The sequence below is a fragment of the Dipodomys ordii genome, unplaced genomic scaffold (assembly GCF_000151885.1).
Source record: "Dipodomys ordii isolate 6190 unplaced genomic scaffold, Dord_2.0 Scaffold196, whole genome shotgun sequence".
NCBI lineage: Eukaryota > Metazoa > Chordata > Mammalia > Rodentia > Heteromyidae > Dipodomys > Dipodomys ordii.
The window spans coordinates 1,990,386-2,009,866 of record NW_012267412.1 but is presented as its reverse complement, the minus strand read 5'-3'; the positions used below and the strand labels follow the sequence as shown (position 1 = coordinate 2,009,866).

Sequence of the window (19,481 nt, the reverse complement as noted above, 5' to 3'; positions counted from 1 at the left end):
TTTGAGCTATAAAGAAGATGACAACAGAAGACAAATAACAAATACTCTGAAGGATGGAGTAAGAACTTCAAGAGCAATATGTACAAGTCTTTCTGATTATGGCCTCCTCCATGTTTTATCTACTGATTCCAACTTAAAATGGTTGTATCTGTGCATCTAGACTTAGGGGGTATTTGCTTTAGCATTAAAACTATAGATGATTCACTTTGAAATCACAACATACACACACACATATTCAAATCAGGTTAGAAAAGTATAGCCCCAACACACATACACATTGTAAAGTTAAAGAACCCACAAAACCTTATTCTCTTAAGAAAAATATCCAGAATAGTGACAATGAAAGGAAACAACCATTCAAGATAGCATGGAGGAAGACTGAAAAATACTATCCTTCTTGGTTTCATATGCACTTTTGCTTGAATAACAAAAGCTTTACAATATGGCTATGCATTGGGTGGCTTTGTATTTTACTGAACTACAAGGTATTACATGAAGGGCATTTTACTAATTCTCACTATTCACTCAGTAAACATTAGGCTAAATGTTAGAATGAAAAACCTAAGGAGTTTTCTACCATTAAACCTTACCAGGTGAAGAACAGAATAACATTTGAGAGTCAGTTCACAACCATCACATGTGTGATAGGACCCCAGAGGAGGCTGTAACTGCACATGTGTGTTCCAGAGTGGAAGATGTATACCAGGAAGGAAAACTTGACATAGAAGATATTTATCCCCAAGAAAGCATGAAGATAAAGGGAATTAAAAATATAAAGGTCTTCTCATCTACATTCTGCTCATCTACTCACCTCAAATTGGCTTGACCATAACCACCCCCATGAAATGTGGGTGGTAAAGTCTCAAAGAAGAGGAGACTGGTGATGCTGAAGGTCTATATGGGACAAAGAAAACTATGGGTGATTCTATTCTGGGAAGCCACATTGCCACCTCTGAGAGAGGAAGATGCACTTGGCTATGAACCTGAGCCTGGTGCAACTGCCTCCAAACTGGAATGTTTACTGGGTAATCTCAGTTCTCCGGCAGCTGGGAGTTCATGCCACAGAGAAAAAGGAAGCAAGATCAGGAAATCCATAGCATCCTATGATTCTGAATGTTGATTATCTTAGACAATGTACAAAGCATCTTGGATATTGTGAACCATGAAATTCTTATAACACCCAGGGTTAGACAGAACCCAGATTTCTGAATTCTTCCTTTTTGAAAGGCTGACCTGGAACCAGGATGTAAACTGAATGGAAAATCTGCTTCATCTATTATCATAGAGGTCTGTTAAGAGTATTATTTTCCCAGTAAAAACTTGTATAGTGATTGGTGCAAATCTACTTCCAGAAAGAGGCAGAGTCAGAAAATGAACCCAAGACTTCTGATGCCAACACAGTAGTGTTGAGCCTTCTCTGACTGGGGTTATGTTTTATATCATTCTCATGAACTCAGAATCCTGGAGTATGGATGGTTTGTTTTAAGGACCTTCCTTCTATATCCACCATCTACTAGAGCCCAAATCTGACTTTAGCACAGACCACATTGTAACATTTCAAGAATAATCCTTTCTGACGAGACACTGGGAGTTGAATATCAGCAACCAAGAAGGATGATCTCAAATCTGGATGTGTGATCATCTTGAACAGCTGCTTTATTTTAGCTAAGTATTGTGTTTAATGCCTATTGTCATAACTACTTATGAGTCTGAAGCAGAAGGATCTTTTGAGCCTAAGAGTTTGAGGCCTTTCTACGCAACATCGTTCAAGACTTCAACCTCCCTACCTCCCGCAAAAAAAAAAAAAAAAAAAAAAGGAGCTGGAAACCCGTGGTGCACACCTATAATCCTAGCTAGTCAGCAGGCTGAGATCTGAGGAGCACAGTTCAAAGCCAGTCTAGGCAGACACATCCAAAGAGATTCTTATATCCAACAAACTGGCAAAAATTCAGAAGTGGAGGTGTGGCTTTTAAATGTAGTATGCCAGCCTTGAGCAAAAAAGTTAAAAAAGAAAGTAAGGCCCTGAGTTCAAGCCCCAGTACCAGCACACACACACACACACACACACACACACACACACACACACACACACCAATTACCCCATTTCAATGATCTCTCACAACAAAGAATTGTTACTGTTTTTAACTTCTTCAAAAGACAAGAACACATCAAAGTGGAAATCAAATGTTAGCAGAGAAATTAAGCTGGCATCAGGGAAAATGGGTTTCACTTCATCAGGCACTGACATTGAGTGAGTCACTGGTCTTTTCCATCTGTAAATTAGCTATTCCCTGAGCTTCCTTTGGCACTGACCTTCTGTGATCTGAAGTAGGTCACTGGCATCTTGTGCTGGCATGGGCTTTGTTGTGACCATGAACTGAATCATAAATATGTCCCTCACCTCTGTATAAATTCATATGCACAGACCTGCCTTGAGGTTCCCTCTTGTAGACTGCTGATAATAACTGGAGGCTGGCCCTCAACTTTGATAAAACAGGCTACCAACAATTACAAAGGCCCCTTTCACATCCTCCCTGCGGTGAATGGCATTGTGCCCCAGAATCATGGAAGAAGCACCTGGCATCATGAAGAAGAACATCCAAAGCCATCATGTGGTAGAAACCCGTCCTCCCACAATTACCAAGAAAATACAAAGGTTCCTTGGTCTCTAAAGGGCTGATGAGAGCATCCAAGGACAAGGATGGCTGTCTTCCCATTGCAACCTGAAGGAGAGTCACAACACCTCAGGCTAACCTACCAGGCTCACATAGCCTGCATGGGAAGGGCCCATGTGAGCTTGTGTTTTAGCCAGGGGGCCCAGTATGGAAGACCTGGTTCATGAGTCAGAGGCATTTGGCTACAGGAGGCTGGTGGTGCATGTGCATGCTCGGGGTGCAACTCAGTGGAATGAAGTTTCCTCAGACCTTTCTCCTTCCCTTGAAGGTACTACAGGGCTCCAGGGTGCAATGATGAGTGGCCCTGAGGAAGGCCCATACATCATTGCGTGTGGATTATGCCACCTTTCCCCTACTTTGTCTGTCCTGGGCTTAATCCACAAGTCAGAGAAGAAAGGGTTAGAAGGCCTATGACCATCATCTTAATATATCCCAAGGCAGAGTGGAATACAGAATTAGACAACAATCTTAGAATCTAGAATCTTCTAAACAACTTGATAGCTGATCTTGTAACCTCTAAAAAATATTTTTTGTCTATAAAGAGAGGGTGGCAAATGAAGTAATAAAGAAAATTGAAATTTTGAGATTATCTTGTCCAAAATTGAAGTGAAACAAATTGAAATCAGCCAGGCACCAATAGCTAATGCTTCTAATCCTAATGACCCAGGAGGCTCATCTGAAGATCACAGTTCAAAGCCAGCCTAGGCAGACAAGTCCATGAAATTCTTACCTCCAGTTGGTAGAGCATCAGCCTTGAATGACAAAGCCAAGCAAAAGAGCACAAGGCCCTAAATTTAAGCCCTAGTACCACACACACACACACACACACACACACACAGAGTTTTGAAATCCACAGAGGAAAAGTACTGCCTTAGAGTCTCATAGGAAATGAAAAACTCAGACCCCAGGCCCCAGGTGCATTGGTTCCCAGTTTAGTATAGACTAGAAACTGATGGTGATGGATAGTCTTTTAGGCTCCTTCCATTTCTCTGTGCCTGTAGACATGGAGAGAAAATTTTGAATTCTCTGAGTGCCCATAGTATGGATGACTTCTGAGATATTAGAGTCATTTCTAGGAGAAACAAAAGAAATGAGGTGACCACTGTTAGTGATAGGCCTGGCTGAAGATGGTTGAGGCAAAAAGTAGTCTATGACTGATTGATTCAGCTTGGACAAGGTCCAAGCATGAATTAACTGGTTCCGTAGATTAGCTCAGCTACAGTGGAACCAGTCACAGAAATTTAGACCCAGAGAGTCCCAGGAAAACGTTCTTCATAGTTTTTGCAGATTAGAAATTCCAGGGTGGCATAATCTACACTGGGGTAAGAGATAAATTGCTCTTAGTAGCTCTTTTAATATAGCTGACCTAACTGAGCTCTGTTTCTTGTCCCTACTCCATTCATCTCCTCACAGAGTGCGGCCAGCCTTCCCGCTCCCTGCCAAACCTAGTCAAGCGGATTATTGGAGGCCGGATTGCTGAGCCTGGGCTCTTCCCATGGCAGGCCTTGATAGTGGTGGAGGACACTTCAAGAATACCAAGTGACAAATGGTTTGGGAGTGGGGCCCTGCTCTCAGAGTCCTGGATCCTCACAGCGGCGCATGTGCTACGCTCTCAGCGCAGAGACAACACCGTGATACCCGTCTCCAAGGAGCACATCACCGTCTACTTGGGCTTGTATGATGTACGTGACAAATCAGGAGCTGTCAACAGGTCGGCTGCTCGTGTGGTACTCTACCCTGACTTCAACATCCAGAACTACAACCATGACATAGCTCTGGTACAGCTGCAGGAGCCTGTGCCCCTAGGACCCCATGTCAGGCCTGTCTGCCTTCCAAAGTCTGAGCCCGAAGGCCTGATCCCACACATGCTGGGCCTGGTGGCTGGCTGGGGCATCTCCAATCCCAATGTATCCGTGGATGATGTGCTTGGGAGTGGCATGCGAACGTCCACAGATATCCTGCAGTATGTCAAGTTACCCGTGGTGCCTCACACGGAGTGCAAAGCCAGCTATGAATCCCGCTCTGGCAACTACAGTGTCACAGAGAACATGTTCTGTGCTGGCTACTATGAAGGTGGCAAGGACACATGCCTTGGAGATAGTGGTGGGGCCTTTGTCATCCTTGACGAAGTGAGCCAGCACTGGGTGGCCCAAGGCCTGGTATCCTGGGGAGGGCCCGAAGAATGTGGCAGCAAGCAGGTATATGGAGTATACACAAAGGTCTCCAACTATGTGGACTGGCTGTGGGAGGAGATGAACTCCCCACAAGACGTCAGGGAGCTCCAGGTAGAGCGGTGAGCTGACTAACTTCCTTGGGGCCTGCCTGTGCTGACCCATATCGAGTGAAACTGCACCACACACTTCCAGCTACACACTCCATGTTACTTACCAGACCAAATAGACTGAATTTACTGACTGACCTAGCAGGGCATTCATCCTCCTGAGACAGCCCTAGGACCCAGGGAGGCAGCATTGTGGTACAGGGGCAAGATATGAGGCAGGAGGCCTGGTCCATGACTTGGACCAAGTCCTTTCCCCTTCCTGAGCCACATCTTCCCGACAACATAATGAAGGAACTGAGCTAGAGGGCCTCTAACTCTCCTCTCCAGGGCAAGCTTTAGCCTGTTGGCCTTTATTCACTCCTAACCATTTTTTAAACCCATTGGAGCCACTATTGGTGTAAAGGATCTTAGACCTGATAGGAAATGATTCCTTACATTGAACTGAAGTCTATATCCAGATATTTTCCCAGTTTTGCTCTCTGGTCTTACACCAAGTTAAGTCCCTCCTCTTAACCATTCAGTTTAAAGAAAGGAGATCAGAGGCCCTCTCTCATGGTGTAACAGATAGGCCTTTCCACAAAGCTCCCTGTAGTACAAGTATTATTCTTTATATTCCCCGCTAAAGGAATTTCAAAGGAAGATAGAAAAGGTTTGTGGTAACTGTGGAAGGAGAACAGCAGTGGGCAGCTCTCCAAGCCCCTTACATTCACATCGTCCACTGAAAACACATCACTGGTGCCACTCTCAAATACCAGCTGACCCCACAATGTTTCAACACTTGCCACTCCAAACACAAAGCAACACTCCAGCTCTGGGATGCATCATCTAAAAAGACTGCATGTCCAACCCCACGTATGGAGACTTAGCTGTTACTTAGGAAACAGTGGGATCTACACTGAATCCCACCAGGATGGAAGAAAAATAGAAGAAAGAGTTGACTCAGCATCTAAGAAGTCAATCAAATCCCACCAGGCTACCCCATAACCCTGGGACCTGAGCTCAGTGGAGAATACACCCAGCACGATGGTGAGAAGCCTCTACTCCTCTGCTTTTCAGTGCTCAAGGTCAAGGCAGTGAAAAGAGATGGAGCATCTTAGGTCATAAACCTAACTGGCTATATAACCATTGACAAATCATGTTCTTCTCTGGGCCTTAGGGTCTCCATAAAAGGAAGTCCTGAAACCCACTTCACCATCTCTCCAGCTCTTGTTGTCAGCACCCAGTGATGGCCATCAGCCTCTCCTGGGCTCTCATAGGTGGATTGTATTCCTAACTCTCTCCTGGGAATCCCCATCCTATAAAGGTACCTGGTAGAGCTTCCTGAACGGTATTCCAAGAGAATAATTAGGAAATGTCTGATTCTTTTTTCAAGTGGTTCATCAAAACACACTCCTGTATCTATGAATTGTACATGTAGAGGATGCTATATTTTGTATATTTAAATATCACATGCTTTGCTACTCTGTAGGGGGCCTTTGCATTTTGTTTCTCCTGGTGGGGGTCTAATGTGGAAATAAACCCTCTGAGGATAATCAGTGGCCTTGTTTTGGGAGTTTGGTTATTGTGGATGAAGTATGTTCATTATTTTGACATTTTACTGGGAAATTAGCCCTTTGTGAAGCCAAAATCTTTTCCTGTCTAGAAACAGCTTTTGGCAGCTGGATGTCATCTCAAAAAGAAGTACTAATGCCAGGCACTGGTGGCTCACACTCTTACCCTGACTACTCAGGAAGCAAAAGCCAGACCAGGCAGGAAAATCCATTAGATTTATATCTCCAATTAACCAGCAAAAGATCAGAAGCGGAGGTGTGTCAGGAGTGGTAGAGCACCAGCCTGGCATGAAAAAGCTAAGCAAGAGTGTGAGGTCTTGAGTTCAAACTCTAGTCTTGACACAGAAGAAGAGGGATGAGGAAGAAGAGGAGAAAAAGAAGAAGAAATGGGTCGGTTATTGATATATTTCCTTATCAAAAGCTTTGTTTCCTCATTTAAATTCCTGTCATTTAATTCCTTTGCTTCAAAAAGCTCACCCTAGCAAGCAAGATAAGGTTAAGTGCATGTAGGTCTTACATAGGCAAAAGGAGTTGAATGTTATTGAAAGAAGATTTAAGTATTATTGGAACTTAATTAAATGAAGGCATGATTTCATACAGCTGAAAGGGATCAAAATGACTCGGAAGAAGTAAGGGATACTGGGAAACCAAAATTAAGAGATGCTTTTAGCAGAGTGATGATGAGCTAGTAATTCAGGGAATAGACAAGACAGAGCCCAGAGTGTGATCTGTTCCTTCCTCCTTGGCTGCAGTGTGTGGTGTCCCCAAGTTCTCCCGGAAGGTGACGGCTAAGATCTTCAATGGACACCAAAGCCAGAGGGGCACCACTCCCTGGATGGCCATGATGGTAGAGCAGAATGGACAGCCCTTCTGTGGGGGCTCCCTTCTAGGTAAGAAGAAGGTGAGAAATGGAAGGTCCCCCAGTGGGGAAGAATACAAGCTGAAAAACCAAAACCCTATTGTCATCCTGGAGACTGACCAGAGTTTCTTTTTTTCTTTTCTTTTCTTTTCTTTATTTTTTGAGAATCATTGACCACTCAGTGGGGAAGAAAGGGCCTTAACTGGAACCAGATGTACTAGTTGTGGTATTCCTCCTAAAACCGGTCAGTGTCCAACCTTGTGAAGAACTAATTCATGAGTGATAATAAATATGGTGTGTACCTGTGTGTACATGCACAGGTGTGTACATGTGACAAAGGCAGTGTCACCTGAGCTCTGGGATCAGGTAGATTGTCACCTTTGGGAACCAGGCCTTTGAAAACCAGGCCTAAGAACTTAGATCTTTATCCTATACTCCGCTGCAGAAGATAAGCATATCCTGAGAAGTTCTTTCCACATGGAGCAGGAGACACAAGGAAGAGAATCTAGAGGCCACTTCAGTAGATAGCTATTGCAATAATGAAAAGTCATTAGCCACCCCCCCTAAAAAAGAAAAGGGACATAAGAGATGAAAATAAAGTATGCAGGTTCATAAATACTAGAAAATGAAATTATTAACTTTGTAAGTAGAAGGGAATGGGAAGAAGAATAGGAAAGAACAGATTTATATGAACTAAGTTTCATTTAAAGTCTGAGATCTTTAGAAGAAATGGGTCTAGAGTTCTGAGCCCATTCCAGGTGAAGAAAACTCTGACTGTTCCACTTCTATGTGGGTAGCTTCCAGGCTGTAGGCCATGTTTCTCCCTTAGCCTCATCTACTGCCTGACTATAGTCAGGATTGGACAACTGTAGGCCAGGGATCCGTTGAGGCTTGGGCTAGGGCTATATTTAAGAATATAGGGAGGGTGGGAGAGAGATGGGAGGGCAGGGATGGTAAGGGGAAACAAAGGAGGAAGCAACAATGCTTGATAAAAAATGTACTCTTTACCTTGCTCATGTAATTGTAACCCCTCTGTACGGTATTTTCACAATAAAAAACCTATTAAAAAAAAGAATATAGGGAGGTGGGAAATGGCAATAGCAACTGTAAAACTTCCCTTCAAGGAACTAATCCTTATGTTCCTATGAGAGCAAAGATGAACTGTCTGCCTCAGTCAACGAGCCTTTGTAAGAGGTAAGGAGAGTGAGTAAAGGCATAAAAGGGAAGGTGCCAGGCACTGGTGGTTCACACCTGTAATCCTAGCTACTCAGGAGACTGAGATCTGGGTATCTTTGTTAAAACCAGCCCAGACAGAAAGGTTGTGAGATTCTTATCTCTAATTAACCAAAAAGCCAAAAGTGGATCTGTGGCTTAAGTGATGGAGCACTAGCCTTGAATGAAAAAGCTCAGGGACACACTCAGGCCCTGAGTTCAAGCCTCAGTACTAATATGCACACTCAAAAGAAAAATGTTTGAGAGGAAGGTAAGGCTGGAGCTGAAAGCAATCCAGTGGGGAGAAGGGCAGGGGAGAGAACCAAGAAAGAAAGAGAAGGAAGGGAAATACATAGAGGTTGAGAATCAATGGCAGAATGAAAGACAAAACAATGAGACCTAAAAAAAGGCAGAGGGAACTGAAGGGAGAATGACAGGGAAATGAAAGAGGTAACAGAAGAGAAAATAGAGCCTAAGATGCCAAAGGGAGAGAAGAAATCAGGAAACAAGAAAGGAACTCTATGCAAAGACAGAAAGGATGGAAGAAGAAAAGAGTGGGAAAGAGCCAAAGGGTGGGCAAAAGGAAGGGAAGGCTTCTTCAGCAGACTTTTCCAATGTTGCTGGAAGCCAAGTTGAAGATGGGTTACATGCCGTTGTTTTAAGACTTAAATTCACTTGAGTTCATAATTTTGAATCTGTATTGGTATGCATTGCATGCTTATTCCCTATGATCTGTGCTTTAAAGTTGCTTGAAGTTCACTTCTCTATACCCCGTCCAGCTGAAAGATCCTTCACACTTGATCCTCCTCAAAGCTCTGCCAGATCTATAATCCTTTCCCTGCTGTGCTTCGGCCTTGTGGAGGGAGGTAAGGAAAGAAGCGGGCAGAGGGAACTAGAAAGCAGATAAAGGAAAAAGGAAGGGGTAAAGTGTTTTCTACTTGGCCACATGAGGCCTGGGTAGAGGAATTGGCAGAGCTTAGGGTCTGGACTGACCAGTGCCCTCTCTGGGGCTCCTCTAGATATCCCAGATCCCTGCTCTGAGGCAGATCTCTTCACCTGGGTACCTCAGCCCACTTTACCCACCCAAGAAATCAACCCAGTAAACCCTGGTCATGGCCAAAATAAAAAATACCTCAGGGGAAAGATGGTGCCTTGTGTGAAACTCCATCCACAATGAGAAGCTGGAGCCCCTAGTTGCTTATGAGAAGCCAAGTGGAGCCTGGAACCTGCTTGAGAAAGCGTCTGTGCCCTTGATGCCAAACTATATCATCTGTACCCCTGAATCTTACCCCTACTCCCTTACCCTACAGCTTTTTTGTCTGCTTGGCTCCTCCTAGGTCTCTGCCACCTCTGCTCCATTGAAAAGCTAGCCAGAAGCCCACCTTACACAAGGTGCAGGTATATATCCATCCAAGGGAAGAAGACAAGACCCAAGAAATACACTAGGCTACATCAGGAGACTCAGGGCCAACCTCCCCTTCATGAGAGGTCTGGATCAGAGCAATGGTGCTCAGCCTTGGTGGCAACCAATTTCCTCCAGGAACATTGAACCCGTGCTGGTGCTGAGCCCCACCCTTATAACTTCTCTGATCTAATGTGGGCCTTCGTACTGACTTTTCTAGTTCCCCAGGCAATTTCACATGCAGCCACATCACTCCCTCTGTACTTGTCAAACTAGAACATGCATGGGAGCTATTTGGGCATGTTTCAGGCTCTAATTGTATAACCTGAGGTGGGCCCTGATATTTTTTATCTCTAAGTTATTCTCGGGTGATGTTGCTGCTGGTGGTCCTACTATCATATCAGAGAGGCAGTGAGTATTTTTTCTTTTTTGGTGGTGGTGGTGGTGGTAGATCTTGAACTCTGGGCCTGAGTGCTGTCCCTCAGATCTTCAGCTCAAGGCTAGCACTCTACCACTGAGCCACCTTCCCAGCCCTGAGCATGGGGTTTTTATGGATCTGGTTTGGATTGTCTGGTACTCATCCATACTTTAAGGGTTTCTAGGCACAAGAGAGCCCAGAAACCCTCTATAAAATATTTAGGCCAGGTACAGGTGGCTGACACCTTTAATCCTAGCTATTCAGGAAGCTGATTTCTGAAGATTGCTAGTCAAAACCGGCTTCGGCAGAACATTCCATAAGACTATCTCTAATGAACCAGCAAAAAATTTCAACTGGAGGCATGACTCAAGTGATAGAACACCAGTAGTTGAGCAGAAAAAACTGAGCAAGTGTATGAGGCCCTGAATTCAAGCCTAGTATGCCCCCCACTCCTAAATTAGTCTTATCCTTGCTTAAAATAGGCAGTTGGGCTGGTGGTTCTCACCCATAATGCTAGCTATACAAGAAGCTGAGATATAAGGACCATGGTTCAAAGCCAGCCTGGGCAGGAAAGTCTATGAGACTCTTTTTTTGTTGTTGTTGTTGGCTGTGGGGCTTGAACTCTGGGCCTAGATGCTGTCCCTCAGCTCTTCAGCTCAAGGCTAGTGCTCTACCATTTGAGCCACAGTGATGCTTCTGGCTTTTTCTGCTTATATGGTGCTGAGGAATCGAACCCAGGGCCTCATGCATACGAGGCAAGCACTCTACCACTGAGCCACCTTCCCAGCCCTCTATGAGACTCTTATCTCCAATTAAGCTACCAAAAATCCAGACATGGAGCTATGGCTCAAGTGCTAGAGTACTAAGCTTGATTGAAAAAGCTTAGGGACAGCACCCATGCCCTGAGTTCAGCCCTAGGACTGGCGTGCACACACACACACACAAACACACACACACAAATAGGCAGTGTTGATGAGCACTCATGCCTAAAATTCTAGCTAGTCAGGATGCTGAGTTGTTTGAATCCAGTCCAAACAGGAAAGTCTCTGAAATCCTTACCTTCAATTAACCACTAAAGAACCAGAAGTGAAACCATATTCAATTGACAGAACCCAGGCCCTGAATTCAAGCTCTAGAAGTAGCATGGAAAAATAATAAGCAGCTGAAATCACAGGCATAATATCTCATCTTCAAATGATACGATGTTACTATCTGACTTAGGGCATGAAATTCAGGGGAGGGGCTTGAGAGGTGGCCTGGAATAGGTTTAAGGCCCTCAGTTCAAGACAGTTGGAGCCAGGACAGGACAGTGAAGGAACAGCACATGAATGTTCTCTTCTCCAGGCTCCAAATGGATTGTGACTGCTGCTCACTGCCTCCATCGGCCACTCGATCCTGAGGACTCAACCCTAGATGCCTCATACTTGTTCAATGCTTCTGAATTCAAAATCATCATGGGTGAGTGAAAATCGCACCGGACCTCTGACCTCCTGAAGTCAGCTGTGAGCTTTGGAACAGGTTCAATGACTGCCATTTTCCAAGGCCTTCCTTTAAAAAATCAGGACATTAGTTGATTGAATCAACACACTGAATGTCAATTGATCAACATGCACTTACCTGTCAATGCTCTGCCAGAATCTAAGAATACAATATAACCAAGAATGAGTTTCTTCCCACAAGGAGCTTACAGTCTAAGGAAAGAATAAGGTATAAGTCTGGAGCCCTGAAATAGAAGGTGAGAAGATGAAGGTTCTGAATGAGAGGACAGATAGAGTGTGCGATGGGAGTTCACAGGGGAAAGATGTCTACCTTAGGTGTCTAGAACTTCCCAGTTACTGAATCAGTACATGGATTGGACTGTACCAACAGCTATAAAAACAAACATTCTAACACAATGATCACCTCATGAGGAACGACAGAAGTGAGAAGACATAACACTCTATGGGAGATTTCAGGTTGGCCTAGAGGGCTAGGCTGGGGAGAAGGCAGGTGAGCATTGCTTAAAGGGTTGAGTCTAGAAGCACCTGTGATGTAGGACCATGGCTGACCAGGAAGGAGCAAGGTGTGGCTTTATCCTCCACTGTTCTCATGCCTCACCCACCTTCTTCTTGTCCAGGCAAGCATCGAAGGCTCCAGTCAGATGAAAATGAACAGCATCTCCAGGTCAACCGTAGCTACCTCCATCCCCAGTATAACCCTACCACATATGAGAATGATGTGGGTCTGGTGGAGTTAATGGAGGGTCCAACGTTGAATAACTTTGTGATGCCCATCTGTCTGCCAGAAGACCCCACACAGGAAGGTACCTTCTTCTTACCTCTGACTCCAGCTCTGCAGGGCCGCTGAGTCAGCTGACGGTCTCTGCATGATTCCCTGGCTGCCTCCCCACAAACAACGAAGCCAGAACTGGTTCTGAGGTAGTGGAAATCCTGTTAGGCATGAAGTAAAGAGGAAGGACTATGGGCCCAGACAGGAAAATAAAACCAAACTAGTGATTTTTAAGAGAGAATTTACCAGAGCAGATTGGTAATCTAAATAAGTAAAGGGAAAAGCTGAGAATAATAAAAGAGAGTACTGTAAGATGAAATGAACCCCTTTAGGTCTTAGAGAACCAAGGTAAGCAGCTGAAGTTACAGAGCCTAGGAATTTGGGTAAGGGGTCTTTTGGAGCCAGTACTTCTACAGACAAGACAGATTTGCTAAGGAAAATAGCTGGAGCCACTCACCACAGGGGGGAAGAAAACATTAGAAAAATAGAGTCTTCCAGACTCCTTGAAAGAATCCCTTAGTTGTGGGAAAACAGCTAGCCAAGCAGAATTACCATCCAATCCTTCCCTCTCATCACAAAGCCAAGTGTAGAAAGGCAAGTCAGATGCCAGAGAACAGTAACTTAAATCGCCAGCACAGGTTCAAATCCTGCTGTTGGTATTTTCTAGTTGAGTGATCTTGTAGAAGATCACTTGGCCTCATAAAGCCTCATAAAGCCTCATAAAACAAAATCTCTGAGCATGGCTATGATATTTAAATGAGATAGTATAAATGCAATGTGTACAACATAGCAGACAAGGCTAGCCAATCTTAGATGGCTTTTCATTCTAAATCTGATCAAGCCATATCATAACTCATTTTTTCTAGCTCAAAGGTATTTACAATTGCTGATATGGAATGTGAAAATGTTCAGATAAAAGGGTGCAGGCATAGCTGACTGGAGTTAATAGAAGGCCATGATATTACCATGTGCCAGCTGCTTTATGTTCATTACCATATGAAAGTGTTACATGGTAGAGATTAGCTTGGAGTACCATTTTACAGATGAGAAAATTGAGGTACAGCAACGTGAATGAACCCACCCAAGATGCAGCTTCTATGAAGCTCTAGGAGTTGGGTTCAAGTTTTCTCATGTAAATCCCAGTGTTGTTTTGAGTGCTCTATCAGCATTAAATTCATGTTCACATTGTCCTCAGGGCTGCAAGCTTTGTAGGTTTCTCGAACAGCCAAGCTTGAAAACGTTTTAAGAAATACCAAGTCTTGCCGCACCATTTTATGGATAAGTACAAGCCTTACGGGGCAGGAGAAGAAAGAGAGTTTGCTAGAGGTAGTCTAACATCTTGTTGACTAGAATGGGCTTTTTATTTATTCAGCATTATTAACTGAGCATCTACTATATTACAGCACTGTTACAGGCATGGTGATAAAATGGAGAACAAGAAAGATGAGATCACAACTTTCATGGGTTCTTTGCTTCCTGGGGAGTGGGAGAGAACAGACAGGCAAATGAATAATCAAGCAGTATATCATAGAAACAACAGCCCCTTGCAGCTGCAGGTCACCTCCGACCCATCAGCCTTTCCCATCATCCCTCCTCTCTCATTGCCTTTCTCTGAGGAGGCAAATGCAGCCCTTCTTCCACAGGCAGAGGAGAACAGAGCTGCCAGGCGCAGCCCTCTGCACACCCTCCAGACAGCCGTTCCCTCACAGCATCTCCTTTCCTCCAGGAACCATGGCCATCGTCACTGGCTGGGGAAAGCAGTTCTTGAGGCGTCTCCCAGAGAAGTTGATGGAGGTGAAGTTCAACTTATACCCCATAGGCAATGACACATCCGGCCCCGCAGGGGACCTGCCTGCTTCATATCGCCCTGTCAGGGAGGTGCAGGTGTGGGCAAAGGGAGAGAGATGCCAGGGGCAGACTCATCCACAGAGTTTAGGTAGACTTTGAACCCCAGAAAGTTTTTAGTTGTTTGTTCTACCCATGGACTCTGCTCTCTAAACACTGTCCACCGTCCCTGGTAGCTTATGTAAGCCTCGCCTCATAAAATTTCCCCAGAAAACAGCAGGGTTAGATACCCCAAAGGCTTCTGACTTATCTGCATGCCTTTTGGACTACATACCAAATTAGCTTGCAGATCCACAGAAGTACACTTGGTTATTGTACTTCAAGTTCACATTCCTATCATTTCAGAAAGGAACACCAAACCAGACCTAAAGGGCTAGGGCTCCCAGTCCTGGCTTGTACAGAGTTACTGGGTTGTCTGAAATAAGTCATTTATTTGCCCATATTGCACTATCCCAAACTGAAAAGTTAAGATCCACAGTAGACATGCTCTGAGAACTACCTGGCTTTTACCTCACCAGGTTTGGTAACACAGTTAGGTTGTAATACACAGTACACATTATTTATTGTAATATAACTGAAAGTTTTAGATTTGCAAGGAGCTGGTTCCTGGCCCTCTTGATCAAGTAGAAAGTCATGGATTGCAATAAAGATATGGAAAGGAAGAAGTACAGAATGTTCTAGAATGTGAGGATTCGGGTGGACTTCCCAAAAGATATGCCACTGAGTAGTGAAGAGGAGTTCTCCAGGGACTCGACAGGTGGCTGACACAAGGCCTGTGATACAGCTTCCTCTCCCCACTTACCCAGGGAAAGACCATGGAAATGGCCCCTGGTTCCCTTTTAGTACCAGGTGACTGTGTATATTTGGGGCATGTGGTTGATGTTGGTCTTGATATGGCTGAATAAGACTCAAATGCTTCTTCTTTTTATTCTAGACATCAATTCCATGCAGAATCAAAGCAATCATAATCATATCTTATTTATATGTAACATTCTATCACCTTAATTTTTAAAATGTTTTCTAAGTACCTAATGTCTTCCAAGATACAAATGGACTAGAGGCCAACCTAATATCTAGGAACTTATGCTGTAGTGAGAGAGACAGACAGACAGACAGAGAGACAGAGAGACAGAGAGAAAGAGCAATATAGGTGAATGCTTGCTTTATAGAAAGCAATGTGAGGCTCTGTGGCTCAAACAGTAGAGCGCTTGCCCTGAGCTGAAGAGCTGAGGGATAGCACCCAAGCCCAGAGTTCAAGCCCCAGGACCAACAACAACAAAAAAGTAGAAAGCAGTGTGAACCCTTGAGGTCCCTAATAATATGTACAGCGTTTGCATTTTACAAAGTACTGGCTTATTTTATTTCCTTCTTGCATTGTGTACATGGACTATAGCTTCTACTTTTAGATAAAGAAACTGAATTTCAAAGGTCTAGACCCAAAGATTATGCTACATGTCCCAGGACCCAAAGCAGGGGAAGAGAAAAACTGACCATGGATTTTGTATAGATTATGATATTTATTTTATGCCAATCCCGGCATAAAACTCAGGGCCTGGGCTCTGACCCTAAGCTTTTGTGCTGAAGGCTACCACTTGAATCACAGCTCCACTTCTGGCTTTTTCTTTTTGGTAATTATTTACAGATAAGGTCTCATGGATTTTTCTCCCTGGGTTGGCTTGGAACTGTGATCCTCAGATCTCAGCCTCCTGAGTAGCTAGGATTATAGGTGTGAGCCAACAGTGCTCTAGTTACATTGTGGTATTTTAAATAATCAATGTGGGATAAGATGAGGTAGGGTGACAGTCTTATAAAAGAAATGCACTCATTACCTGATTTATGTAACTGCAACCCCCCTGTACATCACCTTTATGATATAAATTATATATATATATGTGTGTGCATATATATACATATATGCATATATATATATCAAGACCTCCTCAGCCATGGATGGAGACTAATGTTAGCCTTGTGTTCCAGATTGAAATTCCAATCATTGGTCATCATATGTGCCAGAAGAACTATGCACTGACAGGTGATAAAGTGACAGAGGACATGATCTGTGCTGGAGACCTGGAAGGTGGGTCAGGAACAGATGTACAAGTGAGCACTGTCTGCCAGGGATGATGTGCATTTAGCAGTAGGAGGATAAAGACTTCCCCTCCTGGGAAGAGAAACCCACTACAGAGTATATTCCTATATCTAAGCCAATAGAGGAGGTGGGGAGATGGAAGTCTGATCATGGATGAGAGATTCCACTAGAGAAGATACATCAGAAACAAGTGCTAAGCAATTGTGTCATTCCATTCCTGTATGGGCCCTTTGTAGAATATCCTTGATCTCTCTAGGTGGGCTCACTTGCACCTGCTCATCTTGGGGATTTGGGTCGTGTGGACTGTTCTGCCCTCTGGTGCCTGATTCACTGAACTACAAGCCAGAGATCAATAGAAGAAGGGCTCCCTTAGATTTGGGCTAGAGAAATGGGTATTTGAATCTGCATGTCCTTTTCATTTAGGTGGGAAAGATGCCTGTATGGGAGACTCTGGAGGCCCCATGGTGACCTTGGATAGAGAGAAAGGGCAGTGGTACCTGGTGGGTATTGTGTCCTGGGGTGAGGAATGTGGACAGAAAACCCACTACGGAGTGTATTCCGACGTCTACCACAATAAGGACTGGATTCAGAGGACCACTGGGGTGGTGAACTGAGTTTGAAGACCCAGCCAACCGACCACAACTGACTACCTGTTGTAGTTAGTGAGCAGTGGGTCTGATGTATGGGTCCTTTCACACACATGCCATTAGTGATCAAAGCAATGATTCAGTCCCATTTAACCTGACTTTAAAGAAGCAAAGTAACAGAGGCAGAATCCAGGCTTTGCCACTTTTGAATTTTGTAATGTTAGACTTCATTTCTTTGAACCTCTTTATCCATGAGATGTGAATGACACATCTTACCTACCTCATAAGAGTGCAATTAGAATAAATATACATAATTTATATATAAATATATGTATATAATACTCCAGAGCATGGCTTAAATTAAATGTTCTAAAAGTGTGATTTAAGCCAGGTGTCTGTGTCTCCTAGCTATTTGGGAGGCTGAGATCTGTGGATATGTTCAAAGCCCACCCAGGTAGAAAAGTCCTCCAAGAAAGCTGGATGTAGATGTATGGCTCAAGTAGTGGAGCACCAGCTTTAGGTGAAAATGCTAAGCAAGAGTGGGAGGCTCTGAGTTCAACTCCTAGTATCACTATGAGAAAGAAGTGGGGGGCTTTGATAAAGGCAAAATGCTGCTACTATTCCCATGCTCACCTGTGTTCCTCATATTCTGGTACCCAAAGATATAGCCCAGGCAAATACAGCCAAAGATCTTACCTTTCTATTCCTAAGAAGAGCATTTGCTTCCCATTTTTAGACTTGTACTGCATAACATGGACTCCTTGGTAGGGTAAACTTCAGGCCTATTGAAAGAAGGGAGAGGAGAGAGCAAGCCCCACTAATTCCAAGTGAAGCCCATTCCAATTTTATGCTGTTTTTCTGAAGGTCTCTCTTCTATCCACCTCCCTAGAACATAATTTGTATAACTAAAGCTGTGATTTCATACCCTGAATGCTGCTATTAGCAATAATAATCATGCCTGGATTTCATTAACAGTTGAAGCTGGTGTTCTTATGGGAAAATACACATTTGTTCCAATAAACATCTGCATCAAGTCAGAGGTCCCTGTCTGGTTTGTATGTTTTTTCATGCACTGATGAGTTTGATGAGTTGTTTCCATGTTTCAAAATTGTCTCTCTTCGATTAGAATCACTGTAGCATGAAGAACAAAAAAGACTATAATGGGAAGGTTGCATTCTACGTACAAAAGCTTGTCTAGGTTTGGGGGTTCATTTAGTTCAAGTCACATTGTACTATTGTTCCTATAAATTACCAAGTATTCCAAAATGCCAGTGTTTCAAGACCCAAATTATATTTCTTAAATGCTACCCATACTCAGAAAAAAAAAATCAGATGGCATGTAAGTATCTGCTTTGGGAAATACGACACCATAGATAGATCAGTGTGTTCTAGACTGGAGTATATACCTTCCTTCTGCCAAAGTTAATCTTGTACACAAGACATCACTCAAAGAAGCACTACTGCTAAGGTGCCCTTCAGGAAGAAGATTGGTAAGAGTTTTGTGTGGGGAAACCTAGACCACTCACTCATACGGCAGAGATTCAGCCAATCTTATTCTATAACGGGTCTTGAAAGCCAGAGACTTAAGTTCTAGTATAGTTCTAGGTTGACTCTCTTTGTCTCTATTAAACTGATGGAATAACCTTTGACCTTTGACCTCTTCTACCTGAGATTGTTGAATCACAAGAACCAGCAAATGGGGAAAATCTTTTTTTCTTTTCAGATCCTTGGGCTTGAACTCAGGGCCTGTATGCTGCCCCTAAGCCTCTTTATGCTCAAGGCTAGCACTCTACCACTTGAACCAGAGTGCCACTTCCAGTCTTTTCTGAGTAGTTTATTGGAGATAAGAGTCTCCTGGACTTTTTTGCCTGGGCTGGCTTTGAACTACGATCCTCAGATCTCAGCCTCCTGAGTAGCTAGCTCACAGGCATGAGCCACTGGCATCCAACTGGAAAAGCTTGATAAACTAATTAACTCAAATATAAAAACATATGTGGGGAAACAATCATCACTAACATTTCTGAGCACTCACTTCCTAGTGGAAACATATGACACTCTTACACATTCACACTCACACACACACACAATTTAACCTTAACAACACCCTATGGTGATATTGCTATTATTATCCCCACTTTACAGTTGTGCAGATTCAAAGCCAATTTTTTAACAGTGAAGTTAAAAACATGATCCAGCACCTCAGCAGCAATGAGCATACATGGTGATCAGCTCCTAGTATGGAATAACAACCTCTAATAAAAGCAATAAAAGACCCTGGAAAATGATTGATGC

General features: G+C 43.7%; 1 protein-coding gene across 2 annotated transcripts in view; it reads left to right on the top strand.

Moving 5' to 3' along the window:
- The window catches only part of Masp1 (mannan-binding lectin serine peptidase 1 (C4/C2 activating component of Ra-reactive factor)), a 52,614-nt gene extending 47,346 nt beyond the window's left edge, over positions 1–5,268 (top strand). The window contains exon 11 of one of the 2 annotated variants that reach the window (XM_013034778.1): positions 4,089–5,268. In XM_013034778.1, coding sequence (XP_012890232.1) covers positions 4,089–4,972 — 884 coding nt within the window. In that variant the 3' untranslated portion in view covers positions 4,973–5,268. The remainder of the gene's footprint in view (positions 1–4,088) is intronic. The other variant, XM_013034776.1, reaches the window with a different exon arrangement.
- The last annotated feature ends 14,213 nt before the right edge of the window (positions 5,269–19,481 follow it).